Source organism: Mytilus galloprovincialis, chromosome 9, assembly GCF_965363235.1.
Source record: "Mytilus galloprovincialis chromosome 9, xbMytGall1.hap1.1, whole genome shotgun sequence".
Taxonomy (NCBI): domain Eukaryota; kingdom Metazoa; phylum Mollusca; class Bivalvia; order Mytilida; family Mytilidae; genus Mytilus; species Mytilus galloprovincialis.
In genome coordinates, this window is record NC_134846.1 from 31,855,071 (window position 1) to 31,874,407 (window position 19,337).

Consider the following 19,337-nt stretch of genomic DNA (forward strand, 5'->3'; position numbering starts at 1 on the left):
AAGCTCATATTATATAAAACCTCATCCTGGTGGTTACCTTGTTCTATTATACTAAGTACATCCGATAAAAAGCTCATATTATATAAAACCTCATCCTGGTGGTTACCTTGTTCTATTATACTAGTACATCCAATAAAAAGCTCATATTATATAAAACCTCATCCGGGTGGTTACCTTGGTCTATTATACTAAGTACAACCAATAAAAAGCTCATATTATATAAAACCTCATCCTGGTGGTTACCTTAGTCTATTATACTAGTACATCCAATAAAAAGCTCATATTATATAAAACCTCATCCTGGTGGTTACCTTGGTCTATTATACTAGTACATCCAATAAAAAACTCATATTATATAAAACCTCATCCTGGTGGTTACCTTGTTCTATTATACTAAGAAAAACCAATAAAGAAGCTCATATTATATAAAACCTCATCCTGGTGGTTACCTTGTTCTATTATACTAGTACAACCAATAAAAAGCTCATATTATATAAAACCTCATCCTGGTGGTTACCTTGGTCTATTATACTAGTACAACCAATAAAAAGCTCATATTATATAAAACCTCATCCTGGTGGTTACCTTGTTCTATTATACTAAGTACAACCAATAAAGAAGCTCATATTATATAAAACCTCATCCTGGTGGTTACCTTGTTCTATTATACTAAGTACATCCAATAAAAAGCTCATATTATGTAAAACCTCATCCTGGTGGTTACCTTGATCTATTATACTAGTGCAAACAACAAAAAGCTCATATTATATGAAACCTCATCCTGGTGGTTACCTTGATGTATTAGACTAATGCAACCAATAAAAAGCTCATATTATATAAAACCTCATCCGGGCTATTAAACTAAGTACAATTGATAAAAAATCTCATATCATATAAAACCTCATCCTGGTGGTTACCTTGATCTATTATACTAAGTACAACCAATAAAAAGCACATATTTCATAAAACCTCATCCTGGTGGTTACCTTTATCTATTATACTAAGTACATCCAATAAAAAGCGCATATTATGTAAAACCTCATCCTGGTGGTTACCTTGTTCTATTATACTAGTACAACCAATAAAAAGCTCATATTATATAAAACCTCATCCTGATGGTAACCTGGTTCTATTATACTAAGTATATCCAATAAAAAAACTCATATTATATAAAACCTCATCCTTGTGGTTACCTTGGTCTATTATACTAGTACAACCAATAAAAAGCTCATATTATATAAAACCTCATTCTGGTGGTTACCTTGTTCTATTATACTAAGTATATCCAATAAAAAGCTCATATTATATAAAACCTCATCCTGGTGGTTACCTTGTTCTATTATACTAAGTACATCCAATAAAAAGCTCGTATTATGTAAAACATCATCCTGGTGGTTACCTTGATCTTTTATACTAGTGCAACCAATAAAAAGCTCATATTATATAAAACCTCATCCTGGTGGTTACCTTGGTCTATTATACTAGTACAACCAATAAAAAGCTCATATTATATAAAACCTCATTCTGGTGGTTACCTTGTTCTATTATACTAAGTATATCCAATAAAAAGCTCATATTATATAAAACCTCATCCTGGTGGTTACCTTGTTCTATTATACTAAGTACATCCAATAAAAAGCTCGTATTATGTAAAACATCATCCTGGTGGTTACCTTGATCTTTTATACTAGTGCAACCAATAAAAAGCTCATATCATATAAAACCTCAGCCTGGTGGTTACTTGAATGGATTTTTCTAAGTATAACATACATTTGTATACAAAGCTCGTATTCTACGATTAAAATAGAAAGTAAAATTTGGACCATTTATTCAGACAATCATCCACCCTATACATTTCAAAATTACTTAAATTTAAACAGAATTGGAAAGTTTGATGAATAACCTTTGGATATATTATAAATTTAATTATCATTTCATAATTTTCATCTCGGTCGATATCCCATTTATAAGATGGTCGGGTTTTTTTTAAATGGATTTGATTCGTGGGTCCAGGACTGGGATCCTTTTCCTATCAGACCTGATGATCATCTCAACTGGAAGAAAAATCATGTTATTTGCTGAAAGAAATCATTTATCTTCAATAAAATCAATTTATTTATGCCGCTTTCTTTGTTTGGGACATTTTATAACTACAAACAAGCGGCCACCCCTTTACACCAAAAAAGAGAGTAATTGTAGCCAATAAGTTTAGGATGAAATTTGAAAAAAAGGCAGGACAGAAGCTTTGAGTAAAAAGTCAGGATGAGCAACTTGGCAAAAAAATGCAGGATGACAAATTATGTTAAAAAAAAAGGCAGGATGAGCAACTTGGCAAAAAAAAGCAGGATGACAAATTATGTAAAAAAAAGTCAGGATAAACTAATAAAAAAAAGCAGGACCGAATAGAGTGAAAAATAAAAAGATAAGACCGAGATTACACCTAAATAAAAATTCAGAATATTTTTTTTCCATCCTAATCCCCCCCCCCCTTCTATAAAGATTAAATGGTAGCTCTCTAAATTAGGATATCTTTAACATATGTATACAATGGCTTGTGTCTCTATTTCTTTTCAACTTCATCCCAACAAGAAAACCCAGGCATAGGTATGTGAAGGCTACTAGTAAAATCAAGGATTTTTATAGTTAGCTTTACTATACAAATTCTTGACAAAATTCAGGTGCCCAGACTAATTTTTTTTTTACAAATTCATCTCCAGGGCTCTTAGGTAAAAAAAAAAGTTTTTTTATGAAAACAATGATTTATATGTAAACAATGGAAGTTCTTATTCGTATATAGTTTAAATTGATTAACAGTTGTGCATTAATATTTCACTATTTCATTAAAATATGGTTTTTTAATTATTACACAGGCTTTTTTTCCTATGAAAATTGATATCACAGACTTTTATAATGTACGTAATTAGATAAAAGCTCATGCTTGTGGTTATCTCTATCTATTTCGATAGGTCAGGAACATATAAACATTGTTAGATATACTGTTCCCATTATAGGTATAACAAAAAATAAACTGCTCGTAATAATGGCGTATTATATAAAACCTCATGAATCCTGCTCGTTACATCAATCTAGTTTACTAAATATAACAAAAAAGAAGCTCAAATACATTTTACCCGGTAGACTAGTCTTCTCTTTGATTTATACTTACATCTTGTTCTTAATTTCTAATATCTTTTAAATACGTTCTGATTATAGTTAACATACAAATTCTTCATGATCGTCATAAACATGCATGAAATACTTGCCACTGGAACCACCAATCAAGAAATCAATCAATCAATCAATCTTCATGCCGAAAAATGTATATTCGTAAATTTGTTACTGAATACACATTCCATAGAAGAATGATTGAATTAAAACAAAATGCCGAAAGATATGTCTCACAGTTTAATCAAAATACCCGGATTTTGTCTTTTTAAAATTAATTTTGAGACACCCGTCTGATCAATATTTTTCAAAAAGTTCTAGTTTTTGAAAGTTTTTGTCTCTGCTTATCCTCTTTATAATTTCATCTTTTATACGCCATAACTCATGGTGGTGATCCTTAAAAAGGATGCTAATACGGAGACAAGAAGAAGAAGTATTTCCATTTATTTGAACTATTATTACTTCTTTAATAGTATATCTTTTCATTCTTTGACTGTGATTATGATCGGAACTACGAATATTTCTTTTATCTACATAGCTGTCAATCATCGCGTACTCATGAATATGCATTACCTACCCTAGGTGGTTACATCATTCTAAGGGTTAACTAATAGACACAACCCAAATAAACATGGAACACAAATCAGATTCTAAAAACCACATGGTCATAAATGGATTCACCGGTAATATTGTGGCAGCATAACTTTTTTGATTAAATCCTTGTCACTGTATAAAGTTAGGCAGGTATAATCTGTGAAAGACATGAAATCGACCGAGAGCTGAGTACGATAGTCGACACTTGTCCGTAATAATTTCTGACATCACATGCACTTGACTGACAAGTTCGTTTTCTCAATTTCTGTCATTGTCCATGGTAAGATCTACCCATAGACTATACATATATTATAACAGCAGTGGTCTCATTAGCCCAAATAAGAAGTGTGTCGTGCCCTGGATGCCCTCATCCGAGCCCTTCTGTCTTGACGCCTTTTCCCTAAAACCCTTGTGCTGTTTTTGCAAAGTACTGGTAAAATTGCCTTTTGTCTCACAGATTTACTATCACAAAGTTAAATTTCATATAATATATGACACCTGGACAGTGGTAATACACCTTATCGCTAATCCCGGCTGACCCGGCCGCTTGAACTTTTGACGATCACTTTTTCATTGTGGCGTCAGCTATTTTGTTTTATGACGTCATAATTTTAAGGGAACCTGTGTGATATCCAGTAATGGGGGACAAATAGCGATAAGGTGTATTGCCCCCAGGTTAATCATGTGACCATTAAAATCAATCACAGTTGACCGAGACTACTATAACACATTTATAGTAGTCTCAGCAGTGGATTAGACTTAAAAAGTGTTATTAACTAGGTAATTTAATTAAGACAATGTACCATCGTGACCATGTTATCAAATTAAATATAAATTTGATGAATGTGTCAGCGAGTGTTTTAGCTTTGGTCAGCATTTTCGATCTCCAAGTTACAATGGAAGAGTGTAAAAATGAAGACTTTCATGACTTTAGAATAGAATTTAAGTCATCAAAATACAACTATTATATATAAATGTATGCCTTCACAGAAAAGCTTTCCATCTGAACGTAAATGTAAACATGATGGAAATTAGTTTTGGAGTTATTTCCCCTGTTTAAGCTTATTACAAATTTGTGCTCCTAAAATAGTATCTATCATTGAAAACAGAAATAAAGTACCAATTGAACATGTTGAACACAAAACTATATAAAAATGTTACCTTAAGCATGTTAACAATGCAGATTGTTTATATTTTAGTGTTACAGACAAGATTCACAGATCAATCTAAGACTGGACATTATTTATATGTAAAGGAACATGCAGCTAAAGACCAGGATGCAAGAAGACCACCAGAGAGAACATTATTTGTTGTTAATATACCACCATACTGCACAAAGGTAATAATTAAGAAGTACTAGAACTGGGCATGTCTTTACACTGATGTATTCTATAAAAAAAAAAAAAAGCCTCAAAACTACGACATTTTAGATGCAGAGACATTTTACCAAAGAGTTATCGCAAATTGTCAGTTTTCAAAATAAATCAATTTTTTTAGTTTCACTTTGTAATCAGATCCCATGCATTAAAACTAATATTGTCTGCAATCATACATTATCAATGATTATCATGATCAAAAGTCTAAAAAAAAAAAAGATCATATGTTTGTCTTCATCATCTTTGCTAGCCCTTTAAAGCCGGAAACAAAAATATACGTCAACATTCATGCATTTGTGCATGAAACATACACAGGAACTTCTATTAGTTGATTAAAAACATTCAAGTTGTCACTAAATATAGTCGTATGTTTAGGGATGTAAAGACTTGTTGCACAATAAACACGTGGCAATTGTTTACAAACACTTTCTACGTTTACACGTGATCATGTTATAGGCGCTTTCTGATTGGATGCAGCAAGTTTCGACTGCATCCAATAAAAATCCTTACCTTGTGTCTCTGAAATTTTATCTCAATCCGCCAAGGGTGGAGAGAACGGGAATGGATCGTAACCCTTGGCTAGCGAAGATGGTCTTCATGAAAGACAACGAAATAATGAAATGCATGGATTTGTTCATGTAAAACTTACACTTTGCAATCAAATGTTGCCCATGTTAAAACTAGCAAAATCAGCAATAAAATGTACATATCATCGCTGGGCTTCTAAAATGTTGTAAATTACAAATTTTTCAAGAAAAAATTTCTCACAAACAGGCTTTGAAAATTTTGGCAAAATGCATGCTCCAAAATGTCGTATGTGAACTTGAACATTTTTGTAAATAGCAGTGAAATAAAAACGTTGACACTTCTGGATTATCCAAGAACTTAAATTATTTTCACAGAAATAAAGAAATGTACAATTACTTTTTTCCCAAAACCATTCTACAACGATTTTCAAGTTTTCATACAACATTTTGGAAGCAAACTTTACAAACAACTGACATTGGCAATTTTGTAATATGTCTTATTTCACACATTTTGATTGGTCTAACTGTATGCTATTTTGTGATAACAAAGATTTCCTCCCGCCCAGACCATTGGTGTCAAAAAGTATTTTTAGCCAAAAAAGTCATATACAACATTTTAGAAGCCCAGCGACGATACTGTATATATAAACTAGCAAAATTCTCTGGAATAAAACTGCTGAGACAATTTTCATGTTTACAGTATATATATATATGTATGTGTTAAAATCTGAAGGGCCCCAGAAGGATAAATTCATTTAATTAATAAAATTATTGTAAATACTGATTTGTATGTTGTTTTTTTCCAGGAGAGTCTAAGACATATATTTTCACGATTTGGCAAAATTTTACATATCCATCTTCAAGACAAACCGACAAAAGATCTCCTCGTCAATAAATCACAGTTTTTTCCTGATGTGCAGCTTCAAAAGGTAAATGTAAAAATAAAGGATTAATGCTTCCAACAACAATATATATAAAGCTAAATACATTGTACTACACTTTGTTAAAATAACATATTGAAAGGAAAGATGAAACAAAGCAACAAAAAAAACCCAAATGATTGTATGACATTATTAATAAATATTGTACAAAGTAGGATAAATTCAGTTCACATTAACATGTTACCATCCTGATTTTACTGTACTGGTAGGTTAAGAAGCTACATGTATTAACATCTACCATTAATGTTTTATTGTTCTTTTTTTCAGGGATTTAAAGTTGGATACATTGTTTTTAGAAAACCAGCCTCTGTAGAAACTGTTAAACAACTTCCATTTGATACACCTCTGGTTATTTCTACACCTAAAAACCCTGTGTCAACAGGTGTGAAAAGTAAGTCAAGCCAGTAGCAAGATGTTAAACATAAGTCTACCCAGTGTTAACAGTAGATCAAGCCAGAAGCAAAAGGGGTTAAACATAAATTTACCCAGTGTGAACAGGTGTTTAAAGTAAGTCAAGTCAGTAGCAAGGTGTTAAACATATTTTAAGGGAAGTCATCAAATGTTCAATGTAGGATAAAAAACTTAATTCATATAGTTTTTTCACTGACCCTCCTACCCTCCTCTTAACTTAATTTGGAAAAAAATGATTGACCAATAAGGATATATGTGAAATTGATGTCAATTTAAACGAAACTTGCAGCTATTTGGACCCCCCACCCCCAAACTATTTGAATTAAGTTTTTTGTTCTTCATTGATCTTTTGATGTCGTTCAGGGGTTAAAAAATCCACTAGCCCGACGCCGGGACTAGATCATTTACGTCTCGGACAATTAAAATGTGTAATCTGATATGCCCGACGGACTAGTAACAAAAAATTCTTGACGTTTCCAAAATAGAAAGTGAAAAATCCCTTCATTACTATTCTATGCAGGGCTTTCAATAGAAGGCGGTAGGCGGCGATTTTCGTCGTCTACTTGAAGGAAATCCGCCGCCTACTTTGCTCAAAATTGTAAAATTAAAAAATCAATAAAAATGACTGAAGGGGAAATTTACGCTGTTGACACAACCAGGGGATTTCCGATAAAGTGTGGTTGATATTTATAAACTTTCCCTATCTACGTGAAGTGACCCGAGTAGTCACGAACGCCTAGGCTGGGATCGCTATCAACAAGGAGAGTAAGGCGAAAACAGTGGGCGAAAACTACTGAAAGTAGAAACCAGCAGAAGGCACCCGAACACCGTCCGTAAACAGACTCCTGATTGGTCGATTTACAACCGGTTTTCTTAAACGACCTACGATTGGTGTAATTAATAGGCGTGTACGAAAACAAAGTGACATCAGTCAATGGATTAGAAAAATACAAAAACAAGGTGCTTTATAAATATTGAATGGAAATACAACTTATTCAAAGGAGAACACTGTATATTTTCACAATGTTAAACTAAAATAAAAAACAAACAAACTCCAATATAAACAACGTACAGCCACTGACCCAAGTGTTCGCAAGGACACCGATCCCACGTTTGTTTTAGATTCAAATCCTATTACATAGAGTGAACTATATGGACATGTTCCTTTATAACTATGTTGGCTTTGTATTAGAAATTAAATAAATTGGTGTCGCAATCTTCTTTTCTTTGTATCTGTAAAGCATCACTGTCAAATTTGGGGCCACTACTTCAATGCACAATACAACGATGTACCCACACTCAATGCCCATGTCAAGGATCATATAATTTATTATCCTGTTAAGGATTTGTCTGCCTCTGTTGTATCTACTGAACTGAATGTTAACTGCCGTAGCAATACTCAGGATGATAGATACAAGATACAAGATTTTAATCAATATCAATTATATTTTTCTTTAATTAAGCAGATCCATCATCTGACATAATCATTATCACCATGGGCTTTGCTCATTGTTGAAGGCTGTACAGTGACCTATAGTTGTTAATGTCTGTGTCATTTTGGTCTCTTGTGGATAGTTGTCTCATTGGCAATCATGCCACATCTTCTTTTTTTTTGATATGTTTACCTTGACTTGTCTGTGAATGTTCATAATTGATCATAGACTAGTTCAAATTACAAATTTACATAAAGTCTTGGGATAATTTATAATTTACCTTCCATGTAAAAAGCATTTAGGGTACATCAAATTTTACTCATTATATATAATTTACTAGAGTTGAATTCATACAGTTTTGGTAATATTAGGCAGTAAAACATAAGATGAAGAATTGATACTTTTCAGTTTTTCACCCTTTATACCTGAAATGAAAATCAATACAAATCAACTCAAGAAGTTCAAGCATAATATCAAGTATAATAAAATTTTATTAATGAATAAATATGATCTTTCCCTATATTATCACCATGTCATTGCTATTCTCAAACAACTTCAAATACAAGCTTTAAGTTGAAGTCTGGATCAAATGCATATATAAATGTAATCTGTATTTACAGAAAATCCAACCATGCTACAAATTTTAATCAAACATTTACATTATCTTCATTAAAAAAATGATGTTTTGAGAGGACTGAAACAGGGTCCAGGAGACTCCCAGAATACAGGATTTTGCACCATTTTAAAAAAAAATTCCAGGGCCCTTGAGCGGGCCCCAGACCCCCGGCCGTAGGTTCGACGAGCAAGCTCGTCGCCGCGGCCGGCTTCGCCGTCCGCATTGATGGGACTCCTATTTTTTGGTTTTATCCTCCTACTTCTAAACTTATTGAAAGCCCTGCTTTATGTTAGCCATTTCGATTCAATTAAGTCATCCGGGATTCCAAGAATTTGAACTGGTTTGTACAGGTCCTGTTGTACATATTTTTAAAAATAGAACAAATAACTCTGGCATGTCTGGGTGGCCTGGTATCATGTGTTGATTGCAATTCTCGTACTTTAAATATCGATTTCTCATACCATGGCTTAGGGTATTGTACATTGCTTATCGTGCCGGGATTTTCAATTAACGGTATTTGGGGGTATGATGTATTGATTGGTATTGACCTGTCTTGTTGCACAGCTCTTGAGCACGAAACCATGCAACAAAATATTTCTTAATAATTTAGTACGGGAACCGCAGGAAATTCGTCAGTTTCAAAACGAAAAACAGTAGATGAAAGGAGTAACGAGGCTGAAAATTCATCCCCCCAAAATGCTAAATACGACAGGGAAAAGCCGCGGACAAAATAATAATAGTGTCCAGGACAGCAGGGCTGTCAAGTCTTTAGTGCGAGACTCACACATGTTCATGCTTATTTGGCGGCATTTTCCTTTAATCTATTGTTTTTTCTCTTTGATCTTTACAATTTGGCCAAAAATTCACGCATTCACTTCCTGAAAAGTTGGCAGAACTGGGACACAATGATTCCCCTGGCAAGGTTGGCTGTTGCTGATGAAAAAAACAGACAATGCTCTGTGAATATTGACGTTAGTTGTCCCAAGCACGCCAATAAAAAGTCTGATTTGAATGTGGGAACAACTAAGTTAGATTAAGCACCAAAAGAATAAATAACATATCAACAAAAATTATTAAATACAGTGTATAATGTCTCCTTCAAAACAAAGTACACCCACTTTGTATTATGCAGCAAACTCTTGATTTTTAAGGCATACTAGGGCTAGCTGGTCAGTTTTGATGGACTAGCAGTTGTTCCAACAGGGCTAGTAAAATCCTGCTGCCAATAAGTCCTGGGCTAGTTAGCTGTAACAAAATTTTTTAACCCCTGTCGTTCCTAAGTTTACCTGAGTTGAATTGGTGTTAAGTTAATAAGTCTACCCAGTGTTAATATGTCTTAAAGTTAAGTCTGCCCAGTGTGAAAGGTTGTACTCACATCCAGCAAAATTTGGTCTAGGGTTAGTGTCCTCAACACTTAAACCAAACTACAAAAATGTGTACATTCCCATTAATAATACGAGGTATTACATACATGTATATACATTTTAAATCCAGTTTTGATTAAATGCAGTCAATAATAAATGTAAGCCTTGTGTAGGTTAATTAGTGAACATAGAATTAAATTTTATAGGAAGAAATATTCATTGAAGGAAAATGACTATAATGATATTTCTAATTAATTTATTTACCAATTTAAATATCCCAAACTCAAATATTGCTGTTATTGAGAAAAAAAACCAACATTAAAATAGGTGACGACTGAATGAATTGTTTGGGGTTGTTGGATGGGGTTGTAGGAGGATTTTTTGCTGAGTGAATGTTAGTTTTACTCCTGTAGATTCATTTATTTTCGTCTGTACCAATTTTCGTGGATGGGAAGAAATTGGCATTTTCGTGGATATTTGAATTCGTGGTGGCCCAAAAGTCTGCACATAATCATACAACAAATTTGCAATTCATTGAACATTTAAATTCGTGATTTCCTTAAGTTTGTCTCAATGAAATCCACGAAAATTGGTATCCAACCAATAATAATGAATCCTCAGTAGTTGTTCAGCATGTTCAGGTCGCAAAAAAATTTATTGTTAATTCTGAAACTTTGTTCACATGTATTTTGTCGTTTTATTTATAGAATGGTGTGACGAATACGAGAAGAGCAGAGTTGATGTGAAACAGTTACAGGTTGAAATAGACACCTACATGCAGTCTTATGATAAAATTGTGGAGGCGGTATGTGTACATTTTGTCCCCCTTCCCCATTATACAACAGAGTATTAAAACATACATGTACATCCTGAATAACAGCACAGAGAGCGTGTCTAACTTTCTTAAAGATATATTTTATGTTGAAGGAGTAGCATTTAATTTATATAAAGGTAGTATACCTTATAATGAATGTTACACTTAGAACTGAAGCCTCAAACAATATGCAGGCCTCAATATTACAGAAATATTTGTTGTGATTATATATAATATACAAAAATTTTACAAGTACAAAAAAATGAATTAAGAAGTGGTTAACATCACAGACTGACGACACAGAAAATTTAGAAACACATAAGTTATTGTATATCATATAAGTATGATATATTCAGTGGCGGATCCAGGTGAAGGGAGGGGGGGTTTGGACGATCAATGCATTTGAATGAGGGCATGTACAAAATGTAGTTAGAACCCCCTTTTTAAAATGGCTGGATCCTCCCCTGTATATTTGTAAAAAAAAATAATAATTTGTACTTTTACATAATTTTATGTGTGAAATCAATGAAAACTAATATCCCAGGATTGATAACAAATCTACAGATACCATTCCCTCAGAAAATACAGAGATGAGATATTTCTATTATAGGACAAGAAAAAGGCCATGGAGCAGGAGGGTGTACCTGATGAAGATGGATGGGTTACTGTCACCCGACACAGCAAGAAAAACAAAGCTGTTCCTAGAACTGAAGCAATGGAGTCCAAACTTACAGAAATAGAAAGGAAGAAGAAGCAAAATATGGTAAGAATTGACCACTTTAGAGTTAGTCCTTCACCAGAAATGTTCATCAATTTTATGGACCTTTTTGAATCATTTACCAGATAGAGGGAATCCCCTGTATCCCAGGGCTTCCAAAAAATATTTGAGCCAGCCGGACATTTCATATCCGATTCTGATTTTAATTCCTTAATTCCTTAAGACTTAGTCACAAAAGGCAATTATGGTAATCAGATGGCCATTCCAATGATTGACATTGCTTAAAAAAAAACATTGATTTTAAACTTTACTTTGATATGATATGATATGAATTTGATGTTCGGATGTAACTGTTAAATTGGCAGTGCATCATTCAAAGTGTGCACATCAGCGTGCTCATATCTGCCTTAGACTTTTTATTTGTGCAAAATGACATTGTCAAATCTCACATTGTTCTAACCGGATGTTGACTTGACAATGGTAAAATATGGACCATAAACGGATACGTAAAATCCGTGAATGTTTACAAAGCACGACTGAGTGAAGAAGCTCTTTCCACGTTATTTCTTCAACAAAATATTTGAAATGAACGTTAGATACAGATATCAATGATAATTTTAGCATTTTTGAAGAAATGTAGGATGCATAATTAAATTTCCCACCTGTGCACATGCGCACACATGTTCTAGTTCATACGACGTAGTTCTGACGATTTTTCATTTAAAACCTTTTTAAATTTTTCATCAAATCATGTTGCTAAACTAATTTCTAATAATTTTAATCTTTTGGACTAAATCAATAAGAAACAAACCGCTAAAAAGTAAGAAAAAAATTGTGAATAGACCGATCAATTTATACGATGTCCGGTACTGAACATAGTTCACCTGTCACCTGAACAGGTAGATTTCAGCTGTCCAACTACTAATTAGCCTTGATTAAAATTAGAAAGTATTGGATTAGGTGTTGTTTTGATAGTAATTAATCATCATGTCACATTTATGACCGGAAATGTGTTGATGTTAATGGCAAAAGGTTGGGTCAAAAAGATCGTGTATAAAATGACCGAAAAAGCCTTGAAAACTAAAAAGTTTATGACCGTTTCATGCTTTGCCCAGCCGGACTTTTACCGGACATTATACAAATGACCGGAATATATGACCGTTTTGGAAGCCTTGCTGTATCCCTGCTCCATTAAAGTTCAACAAGCCTCTTAATGATCTTCATTGTGCAGGATATACTAGAAATAATAAATGTTCCATAAGTACTTAAACAGAATTCCCTAATGATATCAGTGCTGAATATCAGTTATAAGAATATAATTTGCCAATTAATACGCAATATATCATTATCATTTTTACTCAACTTAGGAAAAGAAGTGACTAAGCCCCTAAATGCACAAATGATGTTCACCAAAACCAAAGTTTTTGACGGAAATGCAACGAACTTGAAAGTTGTCTTTTCAAGTTTCACTTGAACAAACTTTCTACATTGACATGTATTTAAAGCCACTGTGCAATCATGTGTTTTGTTTTAATTGATAATCAGTTACGGGCAATAACTTTGTTGCTTTACTGTCAGTGTGCTTGTCTAATTGTACATAATGAATTAAAGAAAATGTCTGGTGAATGGCGATTGATTGTCAACAAAATTAGAAAAGTTTATCAAATATTTTTTTGAAATTTTCTTATGGTCAAAAGAAAGCCCACTTGAGTAAAATGCATGTGCTTGTCTATGTCAGTTCATTTTATCTGTGTTTGGCAGATATTTGATACTGTAAATTCAGAAATTATTGCAATGTTTTTTAGCTCACCTGGCCTAAAAGGCCATGTGAGCTTTTCTCATCACTTGGCGTCCGTCGTCGTTGTCGTCGACGTCGTCGTCTGTCGTTGTTAACAATTTTTCAAACATCTTCTCCTCTGAAACTACTGAATAGATTTGAATGAAACTTAAAATGATTGTTCCTTAGATTATCCTGCACAAAGTGTGTGCTTCGATTTTTGATCCGTCAAAAAACATGGCCGCCGTTACTTAAAATAGAACATAGGGGTCAAATGCAGTTTTTGGCTTATATCTCAAAAACGAAAGCATTTAGAGCAAATCTGACATGGGGTAAAAATGTTCATTAGGTCAAGATCTATCAGCCCTGAAATTTTCAGATGAATCAAACAAACCATTGTTGGGTTGCTGCCACTTAATTGGTAATTTTAAGGAAATTTTGCAGTTTTTGGTCATTATCTTGAATATTATTATAGATAAAGATAAACTGTAAACAGCAAAAATGATCAGCAAAGTAAGATCTACAAATAAGTTAATATGACCAAAATTGTCAATTGACGCTTTAAGGGGTTATTGTCCTTTAATGACAATTTTTCACAATTTGTTCATCACATTTGCTAACTTTAAAAAATCTTCTCCTCTGAAACTACTGAATGGATTTGGATGAAACTTAGCATGATTGTTCCTAAGATTATCCTGCACAAAGTGTGTGCTTCGATTTTTGATCCGTCAAAAAACATGGCCGCCGTTACTTAAAATAGAACATAGGGGTCAAATGCAGTTTTTGGCTTATATCTCAAAAACGAAAGCATTTAGAGCAAATCTGACATGGGGTAAAAATGTTCATTAGGTCAAGATCTATCAGCCCTGAAATTTTCAGATGAATCAAACAAACCATTGTTGGGTTGCTGCCACTTAATTGGTAATTTTAAGGAAATTTTGCAGTTTTTGGTCATTATCTTGAATATTATTATAGATAAAGATAAACTGTAAACAGCAAAAATGATCAGCAAAGTAAGATCTACAAATAAGTTAATATGACCAAAATTGTCAATTGACCCCTTAAGGGGTTATTGTCCTTTAATGACAATTTTTCACAATTTGTTCATCATATTTGCTAACTTTAAAAAATCTTCTTCTCTAAAACTACTAAACCAAATTCAACCAAACTTCAACTGAATGATCAGTAGGGTGTATAAAATAAAGTTTGTGCTTTATTTTTTATTTCATCAAAAAACATGGCCGTCATGGCTAAAAATAGAACACAGGGTAAAATGCAGTTTTTGGCTTATATCTCAAAAACTCCAGCATTTAGAGCAAATAAGACAAAAAGTTAAAGTATTTATTAGGTCAAGGTCTACCTGTCCTGAAATTTTCAGCCGAATTGGGTAACTGGTTTTTCAGGTATAATGCCCCTGAATTGATGATTTTAAAGAAATTTTGCAGTTTTTGGTTATTATCTTGAATATTATTATAGATACAGATAAACTGTTAATAGCAAAAATGTTAAGCAAAGTAAGATCTACAAATAAGTCAATTTGACCAAAATTGTCAATTGACCCCTTAAGGAGTTATTGCCCTTTAAAAACTTTTTCCACAATTTGTTCATCATGTTGACTTACTTTAAAAAATCTTCTCCTTTGAAACTGCTGTATCAATTTCAGCCAAACTTAGGCTAAATGAGTTTCAGAGTATTTAGCATAAATTTTATATTTCATTTCCTTGTATGTCAGAAACATAGCTCCTATGGCTAAAATAGAACATAGGAGAAAATGATTTTTTTTTGCTTTTGAAGAAAATAGGACGATTCAAAGAACATTTAAATAAATTGAAAAGCCAAAATAATCATTGATGAGAGATTTAACCAAAAAAATTAAGGTGAGCGATTCAGGCTCTTGAGAGCCTCTTGTTTATTATTGCCAAAAATGTGACAGGGTTATAATCCCAATAAAACTTGCATTTTGAAATTTTTTATCGAATTAAACAGGATCTTTCTCAATATTGCAGAAATTAAAATCGCATTTTAGTCTAAAACGACAAAATCGCAATGATAAATGCATGCAATAATTTCTTAATTTACAGAACATGCAGTAGTTCCCTGTACTCGCATATTTAATTACAATTTTTTTTAGATTGGTTGATTTTGAGTTTTTCAATTGTATTTCATTCAAGATTTAAGGTGGACCTCCTGTCTTTTGTTTTTCTTATAAAAATTTATCTGTTACTCATTTAATATTTGATAAAACTAAAAATCAGCAAGAATATTTGCAGGTCCAACAAAAATTCTGAAAAGCTGTTGTTTGTCAGATATTACTTTTAAAATATGGATGCACAAGCCGAGTAGTGGTAAAGGTTTTTGACACAGATTTCATTATAGTTATTTGACATTGTATGTGATGAGTTTGAATTAATACTAGACTAAGTGCATTTGTCTATTTTACAGGAACTGAAGAATTTTTACACCTTTCAATCGAGAGAAACCAAAAGAAATGGTAAGTTTTGTGAATATTTAATCTGATTTATGTAAGATATGCTAAGATATTCAATTCACAAAAAGATGTTATACTTGTCAAGAAAATTACATAACTTTTGCTAGATGCAGGAATCTAAAACATGTATCAATGTCATTGTTAAGGTCATCTTTAAAAATTGGGCGTTATCTTCCTTTGTCCAGAATTCTAATTTGAATCATCTACATTGTACAACCAAGGCTTTATATTAGATTTTACTTCCCACTGATAAATTAAAGCAATCTTTACCCTTCAGTGCTTACAAGCACTTTAATTTGAAGAAATATTGTGTATAAGGGATTAAACAGATATCAAAATTATCAAATTTTCTCGAGTATGGGCTTTGCTCATTGTTGTTGAAGGCCATACAGTGACCTATAGTTGTTAACTTCTGTGTCATTTGGTCTCTTGTGGAGAGTTGGCTCATTTGCAACCATACCACATATTTTTTTTTTCATATTGAAATACAATTTTTTCTTAAACCTATGAAAATTTGTACAGCTTCTACATAATATAGGGATCCACAGTTACTATGTGCATTCAAACAAAAGAAGTCATGTTGAAAGTTACTTTCAAAAGTTTTTTTTTATACAAACAAAGAGATTTGGTGGTTCATAGAAAAAAATAGATACTCTTGAGTTTCCATAAGATAATATATATAATTATAATATTGATATAATCAAATATTTAATGTGGAATTTTTTGTAAAATAAAAATGTGAAAATTGCTCATATGTTCCCTTCATTTATTTAAACCTGAAACGTAGAACATTACACTGTTACAAGGAGTTAAAAATATTGCCATGGTTCTTTGTGCAGCCATTTTTCAAATAAAAGGAAATAATTTTATTAATTGACTGGATTTTGTTTGGATTTTTTTTGGATTTTTTTTCATCACTTTTCAATTATCTTGTACTCCTTTATATTTTCAGAAATAGCTACGTTACGGAAAAAGTTTGAAGAAGATAAACAGAGGATATCCCTGATGAAGGCAGCTCGGAAATTTAAACCTTACTGAAATTTTATTTTGATAAAATAAAATAGTTATTAGTAATTCTTTAGTATCTTTCCTTTTCCAATAGTGTAGATGCAATCTGATTTACTGTAAATTCAGAAATTACTGCCATGTTTGTATTATTGCCAAAAATGTGGACAGGGTTATAATCAAAATAATTTAATCTTGCATTTTGAAAATTTTATATGAATTAAACAGGATATTTCTCAATATTGCTAAAATTAAAATAGTATTTTAGTTTAAAATGACAAAATCGTAATGATCAATGCACGCAGTAATTTAATTTACAGTATAAATATAGATCCTGAGTCAAAGCTTAGCCTACAAGGATTTCAAAATAGTGTGTTAACAAAGCTTAGGTCACAACATTGATCTTTTGGAATAAATTATATTGGTGACGTCTACATATATAATGTAGGAGGGACCTCAGCTCATGCAGCATCTGTTGAATACTGGAGATTCTAATATGACATGCTTCTTTCGCTTTGTAAACAACACCGTGATAAAATTCTCCATATATCTATACTTAGCGCAGACTCAGATACATTATAATGGCTGTTACAATATACTTCCCATGTAAATCCACATGTATTGGAACCTATTTGCTAATCCTTTGCCGATTTTATTGTTTTAAAAATTGCAATTAAAATAAGACAAAATAACTATTATTCTTTTTTCGGATGCATAATAAACACAAGTAATTTACAAGAGTGCGGAGAAATCTGCAAAATAAAATTAAATTCCGCGAAAGTCTATCAATGTTTTTGACACATGTAGGTCATTTCAAAACATGACGTCATACAAATGAAAACGCTAGAGTTGAAAGTTTTCTGTTACGTGAACCATTGAAATTCGTATAATAAGGTAGGCTTTGTTTTATTTTCTATTCGTTTGCATTATTCACATAGCAAGTCAACATGGCGGCTCCTTAGTTACGAAATGTCAACTTTGAATTTGACTGTAGCTTACGAGAAAAACATGTCAATTAAAAATGGCATATGTTTGGTTTGAGAATTAAAAAAAAATCAAACAGATTTTTTTCTAGCGGTAATTCATGAAATTATCCATGCAAGCTACAGATTTATAAGAATGTTTGAGCTTTATCTAGCAGGGAGTAAAAAAGAACAGCCACACACACACAGCATACCCATCCTCGCTTCAGTTTTTTAATGACCGTATTTGTCCTATTAGAATCGAAATAATTCATGGAAGCCATAGATTGTTAGAAATTTACACGGCCTGGGCCATGTGTAAATTTCCAAAAATATATGGCTTCCATGAATTATTTCTTAGCAACATATAATTAATTTTTGTTGAGTATTAGCCTTTTGTCGAAAAAGCGAGACATAGCGATCCTATATTCCCTCATCGGTGTTCAATCTGTAGCCAAGTTTTTGAAATTTTAATAACTTTCTCAAACTATCCTTGATTTCTACCAAACTCGGACAGAAGCATGGTTATGATCATCAGATAGTATTCAGAAATAAATTTTGTTAAAAAAATTCTGTTTATCTGTATTTTTCTTACAATGTATAAATGGACTTAGTTTTTCAACCAGTTAACATTACATTCACTCTGGTTAAAAGTTTTTGAAATTTTAATAACTTTCTTAAACTAACCTGGATTTCTACCAAACTTAAACTGAAGCTTGTTAATGATCAATAGCTAGTATCTACAAGGACATTTTGTAAAATTATATTTCCTGTTTTTCCTGTATGTTACTTAATTATTTACGTTGTTTTCTTCCAGTTAACATTACATGTATACAATCTGCAGTTAAAGTTCCTAAAATATTTATTAGCTTCATATAGTAGGTGAGACACTGGGTTCTGTGGAACCCATACAAATTTTTATGATAGAATAGCGTTAGATACCAGATCATTTAACTATACACAATGTTAAGAGATCTAGACCTGTAAAGGATTTAGGTTTACCAGTACATGAAAAGACATTTATCTTCAAATTTAAACAATGTAAACAAATCTGTACAGTGTGAACCAAGAATCAATCTATATTTTAGTTTTTTGTGGTGATCAATATGAATATTTTCATCACATTTTTCTCTGGAACTAGGATTT

The 19,337-nt window shown here is 32.4% G+C and overlaps 1 protein-coding gene across 1 annotated transcript in view; it reads left to right on the plus strand.

The window, feature by feature from the left end:
• The window catches only part of LOC143044813 (ribosomal RNA-processing protein 7 homolog A-like), a 47,901-nt gene extending 30,603 nt beyond the window's left edge, over positions 1-17,298 (plus strand). The window contains exons 2-9 of the mRNA XM_076216989.1: positions 3,788-3,848; positions 4,959-5,098; positions 6,469-6,591; positions 6,871-6,994; positions 11,135-11,232; positions 11,852-12,004; positions 16,179-16,227; positions 17,177-17,298. Coding sequence (XP_076073104.1) covers positions 3,797-3,848; positions 4,959-5,098; positions 6,469-6,591; positions 6,871-6,994; positions 11,135-11,232; positions 11,852-12,004; positions 16,179-16,227; positions 17,177-17,262 — 825 coding nt within the window. The 5' untranslated portion in view covers positions 3,788-3,796 and the 3' untranslated portion in view covers positions 17,263-17,298. The remainder of the gene's footprint in view (positions 1-3,787; positions 3,849-4,958; positions 5,099-6,468; positions 6,592-6,870; positions 6,995-11,134; positions 11,233-11,851; positions 12,005-16,178; positions 16,228-17,176) is intronic.
• The last annotated feature ends 2,039 nt before the right edge of the window (positions 17,299-19,337 follow it).